This window comes from Lolium perenne, chromosome 5, assembly GCF_019359855.2.
Source record: "Lolium perenne isolate Kyuss_39 chromosome 5, Kyuss_2.0, whole genome shotgun sequence".
Lineage (NCBI taxonomy): Eukaryota > Viridiplantae > Streptophyta > Magnoliopsida > Poales > Poaceae > Lolium > Lolium perenne.
This window is the reverse complement of record NC_067248.2, coordinates 264,017,519-264,028,093: the sequence shown is the minus strand read 5'-3', so window position 1 is coordinate 264,028,093 and position 10,575 is coordinate 264,017,519. Positions and strand designations below refer to the sequence as shown.

The following is a 10,575-nucleotide window of genomic DNA, read 5'->3' as shown; positions in this document are numbered from 1 at the left end:
AACATCCAACTTTAAGTGTGTCACCCTACGGTTCGTGAACTATGCGGACATGGTTGAGTACTCACTCCGACCAATAACCAATAGCGGGATCAGGAGATCCATAATGGCTCCCACATATTCAACGATGACTTTAGTGATCGAATGAACCATTCACATACGATACCAATTCCCTTTGTCACGCGATATTTTACTTGTCCGAGGTTTGATCATCGGTATCACTCTATACCTTGTTCAACCTCGTCTCCTGACAAGTACTCTTTACTCGTACCGTGGTATGTGGTCTCTTATGAACTCATTCATATGCTTGCAAGACATTAGACGACATTCCACCGAGAGGGCCCAGAGTATATCTATCCGTCATCGAGATGGACAAATCCCACTGTTGATCCATATGCCTCAACTCATACTTTCCGAATACTTAATCCCACCTTTATAACCACCCATTTACGCAGTGGCGTTTGGTGTAATCAAAGTACCTTTCCGGTATAAGTGATTTACATGATCTCATGGTCATAAGGACTAGGTAACTATGTATCGAAAGCTTATAGCAAATAACTTAATGACGAGATCTTATGCTACGCTTAATTGGGTGTGTCCATTACATCATTCATATAATGATATAACCTTGTTATTAATAACATCCAATGTTCATGATTATGAAACTAATCATCCATTAATCAACAAGCTAGTTTTAAGAGGCATACTAGGGACTTCTTGTTGTCTACATATCACACATGTACTAATGTTTCGGTTAATACAATTATAGCATGATATATAAACATTTATCATAAACTTAAAGATATAAATAATAACCACTTTATTATTGCCTCTAGGGCATATCTCCTTCACACTTTTCATCTGTCGGGGCAAGCGGTAGGCTGGGGAGGCCAAAAAAAGTCCCCACGGCTTTGTCCGTAGCACACTTGTCGCCGAAGTGCAAGCGGTAGGTTTGGGAAGCCATAATATTCCCCACGGTATTGCGGTCTATGAGGGGTTGCAGCTACCGGCGAAGGAGTTTATGGTATGAGCCCAGAACTATCGTCGTGGTCGGGGTCCACCCTGAAAGATGGGAATAATGGGACCGGCGAGGACCCAGGGTCGGGGCCTGCAACAAAGGGTGGGTGTGTGAGGTAGCGGAGGAATATGATTGGCTATGACCTTATACCGGGCCTCACACCGAAGGAAGTGTGGACGGGAAAGCTGCCCGGTTGGCACCAAGGTTAAGATCTCTTATGGGTAAAGCAACACACCTCTGCAGAGTGTAAAGAACCGTGACCTGTCACTCCCTGTTCCGGGATATGGAACTGCGAACGCGGCCGGAAAGGAGCTCCATGAAGTTCTAGTAAATCGGTGAAGGCTGACGGACATAGTTCTTTGAAATAAAAGCAACCTCTTGAAGAAATGTTTATCAAAACCTGCATTGGTATTAGACTTTCTGGTCTAATATTGTAGCTAGTGCATTAAACACCTCTTATCTATAATGAACTTGTTGAGTACGCTCGTACTCATCCCACTCTTAAATCCCCTGCTTAGATTGTCTGAACCGTCTGGAGGAGGACTACGACAACCCTGAAGGAGCCGAGATCATCGGCTATGAAGAACCAGACCTCTCTGGAGGTGTTGAAGGCGTAGACTACCTTATAGTCTACGGAACCGGGGAGGCTTCCGGAGGAGATCAAGCCTAGAATAACCGAGTAGTAGTAGTATCCGAGCAGTGCGAACTCTTAGTACTTAACTGCTCGTTGAAATAAATGTATAACCTAGTGAAACTTCTATATTGTAAGTTAAGATGGGTTCGCCTCGAACCCAGGAGTATCCCTCTTATGACCCAAGAGGAGCTCCGAGACAATATGTATATTATGCTTGTAATAATAAATGAATGAGTTATGGACCTGCTATGTTCTGTTGTACTACTCCGAGTGATGTAATATTTGCGGAATGGTACTTCGTGAATGTTATATCAACGACTGGCATACTACAACATGCAGTGGTATGCAGGGTCACCACACCCGAGATCGCCTCCACGCACCAACGAGAGGCGGGGGTGGATGGCATGGCGCAGACCGAGGGTCTGGCCGCCGCCCACCACCAACCCCTGCCGGAGTGCTGCGGGAAGCCGACGAGAAGAGGGAGACCGCAGCGCTGCCCATCCCACCCGCGCCGACCGGTCCCAGGGGACAGCCGATGGGAGGAGGCCGCCGCCGCCGTCGCCCATCCCACGCGCGTCCTCCGCCAAGCATCGAGATGGTGGGGATCCGGCCGCCGATCTCCACGCGGCGACGAGGAAGGCCCCCGTCGCCGCCACGCCCCGAGGGACTTTGTCCCGGCGGCGCTACCGGCGGTGGCAGCGGCGGGGGGTCGGGTGCGGGAGGGTTAGGGTTGGGGGCGGAGGGTTTCCTTTTCGCCTTCTGTCTCCTGATTCTTGTTCTGCAGACTACGGTCTCTGTAATTTGTATATCACCTGGCCCAAGTTCAGAACACAACACGGTGCAAGCGCAAATGAGCTCAGGAAAGCCATGGCTGTAGCAGACATAAAGCTTGGTTAGGGATTATCATAGCAAAATTCCAGGTCATCGTTGATGAGAACGGTGATGCCTGAGGCTGCAGATGCAGCACTGAAGGTCAGGGCTCCTGTGATCTGCAGAGAGCAACATCAAGGTCAAAATGTGGATTCCTTTTCGGGGAACTAGAAACGCATGTGGTGGGAAAACATGACCCAGTCCCCAATGCTAAGTATGCTGACAACTCGGGGTGTCTGGAAGGAACGTCCGACAAGAATTGCATAGACATCCACAACGGCCATGGCGAGGCTCCCCATGCATTGCAAAGCTACTACTGCCACGAAGTAGCTGGTCAAAAATAACAACAGTAAGATCATCAATAGAATGAAACCAACTATATTCTGAGTTCTAGAAGCAACATCCCTAGTGAAAACGCTACGCAATTGCATCACATCAATAAGATACACTAGCATACTACTTGTTTCATGTCGATGTAGATACTACTATTCCCAAAACACCGAACATGCATCTCCAAACACTACGGGAGACACGCCGTGTGCCGACGGCCAAATGTCGGGGCCGTCGGCACAGAAGCCCTCGTCGACCGGCGACGGAGCTGACCGTCGGACAGGTCGGCCGTCGGCACACTGCTGGCTACACCGACGGTCACCATCGGCGCAAAGCGGACCCACAGGACGATGGCGCCCGAAGGTCACCGTCGGTACAGCTCCGATCGTCGATACACGTATTGACAGGCGGGCCCAGCCGTTAGATTGTCACGGCGCCGTCTACACTGTGCCGACGGTAGCCCATGGCGCAATAGCGGCCGTCGGCACAGGGACTGACTGCTGGGTCCCTCTTCTGCTGTGCCGACGGTGGCCCACGACACAACCACGGCCGTCGGCACAGCCAATTATGCACATTTTTTATTTTTACATTGTTTTACTACAAAGATAATTATTACCCATATAATTCTTAATCCCAATCATTTTTTTTGTTTATTTCTTTCTCGTCGTGGTCGGGGTCTGATGTCTACGCCCCCTCCTTTTCCTGTAGACAGTGTTGGGCCTCCAAGAGCAGAGATTTGTAGAACAGCAGCAAGTTTTCCCTTAAGTGGATCACCCAAGGTTTATCGAACTCAGGGAGGAAGAGGTCAAAGATATCCCTCTCATGCAACCCTGCAACCACAAAGCAAGAAGTCTCTTGTGTCCCCAACACACCTAATAGGTGCACTAGTTCGGCGAAGAGATAGTGAAATACAGGTGGTATAAATAAGTAGTAGCAACGACACCAGAAAAGTGCTTTGCCCAGGACAGTAAACAAGCAGTAGTAACGCAGCAAAGAGTAACGCAAAGAAAAGCAAGAAACAAGCAGCGATAGCAGTATTTAGGAACAAGGCCTAGGGATTAGACTTTCACTAGTGGACACTCTCAACTTTGATCACATAACAGAATAGATAAATGCATACTCTACACTCTCTTGTTGGATGATGAACACCATTGCGTAGGATTACACGAACCCTCAATGCCGGAGTTAACAAGCTCCACAATTCAATGTTCATATTTAAATAACCTTAGAGTGCATGAAAGATCAATTCGACTAAACCAAGTACTAACATAGTATGCACACTGTCACCTTCACACTATGTAGGAGGAATAGATCACATCAATACCATCATAGCAATAGTTAACTTTGTAATCTACAAGAGATCACAATCATAGCATAAACCAAGTACTAACACGGATGCACACACTGTCACCATTACACCGTGCAGGAGGAATAAAACTACTTTAATAACATTGCTAGAGTAGCACATAGATAAATTGTGATACAAAACACATTGCAATCATAAAGGGATATAAATAAGCACTTCACTATGCCATGCATAACAGTGAATAAGTATTCTGTGAAATATAGCCTAAGAGACCCACACGGTGCACACACTGTCACCTTTACACACGTGGGACAAGGAGTCTCCGGAGATCACATAAGTAAAACTCACTTGACTACCATAATGACATCTAGATTACAAATATCATCATATGAATCTCAATCATGTAAGGCAGCTCATGAGATTATTGTATTGAAGTACATAGGAGAGAGATGAACCACATAGCTACCGGTACAGCCCCGAGCCTCGATGGAGAACTACTCCCTCCTCATGGGAGACAGCAGTGTTGATGGAGATGGCGGTGGTGTCGATGGAGGAGCCTTCCGGGGGCACTTCCCCGTCCCGGCGGCGTGCCGGAACAGAGACTCCTGTCCCCCAGATCTTGGCTTCGCGATGGTGGCGGCTCTGGAAGGCTTTCTCTGGTTTCGTCGAACGTATCAGGGTTTTCATGACGGAGGCTTTAAATAGGCGGAAGGGCAAGGTCGGTGGACTTCTGGGGGGGCCACACTATAGGGGGGCGCCCTCCCCCCCCCTTGGCCGCGCCGGCCTAGGGTTTGGTGGCCCCGTGCCCCCTCTCTGGCGGTTCTCGTGTGTTCTGGATGCTTCCGGGCAAAATAGGAACCTGGGCGTTGATTTCGTCCGATTCCGAGAATATTTCTTTACTAGGATTTCTGAAACCAAAAACAGCAGAAAACAGCAACTGGCACTTCGGCATCTTGTTAATAGGTTAGTTCCAGAAAATGCACAAATATGACATAAAGTGTGCATAAAACATGTAGATATCATCAATAATGTGGCATGGAACATAAGAAATTATCGATACGTCGGAGACGTATCAGGGTCCACCCTGAAAGATGGGAATAATGGGACCGGCGAGGACCCAGGGTCGGGGCCTTCAACAAAGGGTGGGTGTGCGAGGTAGCGGAGGAATATGATTGGCTATGACCTTATACCGGGCCTCACACCGAAGGAAGTGTGGACGGGAAAGCTGCCCGGTTGGCAGCAAGGTTAAGATCTCTTATGGGTAAAGCAACACACCTCTGCAGAGTGTAAAGAACCGTGACCTGTCACTCCCTGTTCTGGGATATGGAACTGCAAACGCGGCCGGAAAGGAGCTCCATGAAGTTCTAGTAAACCGGTGAAGGCTGACGGACATAGTTCTTTGAAATAAAAGCAACCTCTTGAAGAAATGTTTATCAAAACCTGCATTGGTATTAGACTTTCTGGTCTAATATCGTAGCTAGTGCATTAAACACCTCTTATCTATAATGAACTTGTTGAGTACGCTCGTACTCATCCCACTCTTAAATCCCCTGCTTAGATTGTCTAAACCGTCTGGAGGAGGACTACGACAACCCTGAAGGAGCCGAGATCATCGGCTATGAAGAACCAGACCTCTCTGGAGGTGTTGAAGGCGTAGACTACCTTATAGTCTACGGAACCGGGGAGGCTTCCGGAGGAGATCAAGCCTAGAATAACCGAGTAGTAGTAGTATCCGAGCAGTGCGAACTCTTAGTACTTAACTGCTCGTTGAAATAAATGTATAACCTAGTGAAACTTCTATATTGTAAGTTAAGATGGGTTCGCCTCGAACCCAGGAGTATCCCTCTTAGGACCCAAGAGGAGCTCCGAGACGATATGTATATTATGCTTGTAATAATAAATGAATGAGTTATGGACCTGCTATGTTCTGTTGTACTACTCCAAGTGATGTAATATTTGCGGAATGGTACTTCGTGAATGTTATATCAACGACTGGCATACTACAACATGCAGTGGTATGCAGGGTCACCACAGTTGGTATCAGAGCAAAAGCTTTGATCTTAGGTTGGAACCTAGTAAATGGGACCGAACGTTAGGAGTCAAATAGGATTAGTAAACAATTCTCTGAAAATATGGTGTATATTCAATTGAGAATACAACAATCATATCTTTTAGTGCGATAATTCTTTATTATCTTTATTATGATGCATTATTACTAATCTTATATTCTTTCTATTTCTACAGCCAACTATGGCAAGTTCACGTCCGGGACGAAACGTGAAAGTGATGGATTCAACACTGAGTGAATATGAAGGAGGACTCGCAGATATTCTTCGTGCCATGTTACTTGAATTTGGGTGTGATCCCCAGATCCAAGTAAAGAGAATACATGTACTATGATGGTACTGTATTGGCAAAGTGTAGGGTAGGATTAAGACTCCCAGAATCCCTAGGAATGAGCATAGTAATGCCAGCAGGTGAGGCCAGAACTATCCAAACAGCCTACCATATCGCCATCATGAGAGCCATCACTGATATCCGGGAGCATAAGACGAAAGAGCTTATGGTTTCCGAATTCTCACACATTCCTCATATGGAGGAGGAAGATGATCCCATGCTTAACCACTTCAAATTTGCAAAACGCAAACCAGCAGAAGCCGCAAAGTACATGGACAATAGCCACAACTTACTGTCATTGTTCTTTCAGTTGAACCGACACCTGTCGGGAGCAATTGATACAATGCTAGAGGAGTTTACTGAACCCAAGGAGGAGACTAAGGGGAAGGAACCCATGGAGAATGAGGTGCAGATACGTCTCCAACGTATCCATAATTTCTGATGTTCCATGCTTGTTTTATGACAATACCTACATGTTTTGCTCACACTTTATAATATTTTTATGCGTTTTCCGGAACTAACCTATTAACAAGATGCCTAAGTGCCAGTTCCTGTTTTCTGCTGTTTTTGGTTCCAGAAAGGCTGTTCGGGCAATATTCTCAGAATTCGACGAAACGAAGACCAAACATCATAATTCACCGAGACGGACCAGGACACCGAAGGGGAGTCAGAGGGGAGGCCTGGGGCCCCCACACCATAGGGCCGCGCGGGCTGGCCCCTGGCCGCGCCGGCCTATGGGGAGGGCGCCCTGGTGCCCCTCCTGCGCCGCCTCTTCGCCCATATAAGCCCTTTCGACCTAAAAACGCGATACCAATTGAAAAACTCTAGAAAGACTCCAGGGGCGCCGCCGCCATCGCGAAACTCCAATTCGGGGGACAGAAGTCTCTGTTCCGGCACCCTGCCGGGACGGGGAAGTGCCCCCGGAAGCCATCTCCATCGACGCCACCGCCTCCATCATGCTCCGTGAGTAGTTCCCCCATGGACTACGGGTTCTAGCTGTAGCTAGTTGGTACTCTCTATCCCATGTACTTCAATACAATGATCTCATGAGTTGCCTTACATGATTGAGATCCATCTGATGTAATCGGTGTTGTGTTTGTTGGGATCCGATGGATGATACATTATGATTAGTCTATCTATAAAGTTTGTGAAGTTATTGTTGCTGCAATCTTGTTATGCTTAATGCTTGTCACTAGGGCCCGAGTGGCATGATCTTAGATTTAAGCTCTATAATTATTGCTTAGATTGTATCTACAAGTTGTATGCACATGTCTATGTCCGAAACCAAAGGCCCCAAAGTGACAGAAATTGGGACAACCGGAGGGGAAGGCGTAGGTATGAGGATCACATGTTTTCACCAAGTGTTAATGCTTTGCGCCGGTACTTTATTAAAAGGAGTACCTTAATATCCAGTAGATTCCCTAGAGGCCCGGCTGCCACCGGCTGGTAGGACAAAAGATGCTGTACAAGTTTCTCATTGCGAGCACGTATGACTATATATGGAAAACATGCCTACATGATTAATAATCTTGATGTTCTATCTTAATGCTATTTCAATCCTATCAATTGCCCAACTGTAATTTGTTCACCCAACACTTGTCACTTATTGGAGAGTTACCACTAGTGTAGATCGCTGGGCACCCCGGTCCATCTCTCATCATCATATACTCGTTCTATATGTCAATGGAAGTAGTATCAACTATTTTCTGGTGCCATCGCCTCTGTGTTATTGCTACTGCTGCTGTGTTACTGTTACTATTGCTCTCATATTACTGCTGCTTTCACATCACCCCTGTTACTAGTGCTTTTCCAGGTGCAGCTGAATTGACAACTCAGTTGTTAAGGCTTATAAGTATTCTTTACCTCCCCTTGTGTCGAATCAATAAATTTGGGTTTTACTTCCCTCGAAGACTATTGCGATCCCCTATACTTGTGGGTTATCAGTGCACACACCAGTTTACTCAGCTGGTGACTACATTAGTATTGACCACCCTGAACTAGAAACTACACCCATTACACCTGGGAACTATCTTAGTAGTTCCTATAGAGGATATGAGGGTGGAGAGGAATCCGGAAACAATCAGCGTTCCGAGACTCCTATAGAGAACTCAACAGGTTGGCGTTGGGGGTCAGACACAGGAAACTCTGGCAATTCTGTCAGAAATAATACGGAGATGAATGAGGACGCCACAAACCAGTTTCAGGGTAATCAGTATAATAGGGGTGACTATGAGGAGTACCCTATACTGATTGAGTCAGATACTGATGAAGGTAATACCTATGGCGAAGTCACAGGGGAATATACCCGATGGGTGGATGATGACCCACAAGTATAGGGGATCGCAGCAGTCTTCGTGGGAAGTAAATCCCAATTTATTGATTCGACACAAGGGGAGACAAAGAATACTTGAAAGCCTTAACAGCGGAGTTGTCAATTCAGCTGCACCTGGAAACAGACTTGCTCGCAAGAGTTTATCAGTAGTAACAGTTTTATAGCTAAGATAGTGAAATAACAGCAGAGTAACAGAGACAGCAGTAGTGATTATAGTAAATAGCAGGATTAAAATACTGTAGGCACGGGGACGGATAACGGGCGTTGCATGGATGAGAGAAACTCATGTAACAATCATAGCAGGGCATTTGCAGATAATAATAAAACGGTGTCCAAGTACAAAGCAATCAATAGGCATGTGTTCCATATATAGTCGTACATGCTCGCAATGAGAAACTTGCACAACATCTTTTGTCCTACCAGCCGGTGGCAGCCGGGCCTCAAGGGAATCTACTGGATATTAAGGTACTCCTTTTAATAGAGTACCGGAGCAAAGCATTAACACTCCGTGAACACATGTGATCCTCACATCACTACCATCCCCTCCGGTTGTCCCGATTCTTGTCACTTCGGGGCCATTGGTTCCAGACAGCGATATGTGTATACAACTTGCAGGTAAGATCATAAACAATGAATATCATGATGAAACAATAACATGTTCAGATCTGAGATCATGGCACTCGAGCCCTAGTGACAAGCATTAAGCATAACAAGTTGCAACAATATCATCAAAGTACCAATTACGGACTCTAGGCACTATGCCCTAACAATCTTATGCTATTACATGACCAATCTCATCCAATCCCTACCATCCCCTTCGGCCTACAGCGGGGGAATTACTCACTCATGGATGGGGGAAACATGGCTGGTTGATGAAGAGGCGTCGGTGGTGATGATGGCGATGATCTCCTCCAATTCCCCATCCCGGCGGAGTGCCAGAACGGAGACTTCTGGCTCCCGAGACGGAGTTTCGCGATGTGGCGGCGTTCTGGAGAGTTTCTGGCGACTTCGACTTCTCCCCGTGCGTTTTTAGGTCGAAGGCAATAAGTAGTCCGAAGGAGGGCGTCGGGGGCCGACCGAGGCCGCCACACACTAGGACCGCGCGTGCCCCTCCTGGGCCGCGCCGGCCTAGTGTGTGGGGCCCTCGGGCCCCCACCTGGCTTGCCCTTCTGGCTCCGCCAATATTCTGGGAAAATAGGACCTTCTGCATAAATTCCGAGGATTTTCCTGAAAGTTGGATTTCTGCACAAAAACGAGACACCAGAACAGTTCTGCTGAAAACAGCGTTAGTCCGTGTTAGTTGCATCCAAAATACACAAATTAGAGGCAAACCAATAGCAAAAGTGTTCGGGAAAGTAGATACGTTTTGGACGTATCAACTCCCCCCAAGCTTAGCTTATTGCTTGTCCTCAAGCAATTCAGTTAACAACTGAGCGATAAAAGAACTTTCATGAACACATTTGTTCATATGATGTATATATTCTCATAATATGGCTAACACTTAAGCAGTTCATAATAAGATACATGCAAATAAGATCATCTAATAGCTATGTCAATCATGGAGAGGTACCAACAATTAATAATAAGCATCATGAATCATGAATATAAGCAGGATTGCAATGTTCATAAGAGAATATGATAAAATGGTATCTTGCTTGCCCATGTTTGATCAGCAAAACATAAATGCCCAG

At 46.5% G+C, this 10,575-nt stretch overlaps 1 protein-coding gene across 1 annotated transcript; it reads right to left on the bottom strand.

Moving 5' to 3' along the window:
* Positions 1-2,542: 2,542 nt before the first annotated feature.
* Positions 2,543-3,174, bottom strand: LOC139831850 (CASP-like protein 5A1). Its single transcript, XM_071821198.1, has 3 exons — positions 3,044-3,174; positions 2,717-2,849; positions 2,543-2,638 (listed from the first exon to the last, which is right to left on the bottom strand). Exons 1-3 carry the CDS (start codon positions 3,172-3,174, stop codon positions 2,543-2,545), a joined length of 360 nt encoding a protein of 119 aa, XP_071677299.1.
* Positions 3,175-10,575: the final 7,401 nt, after the last annotated feature.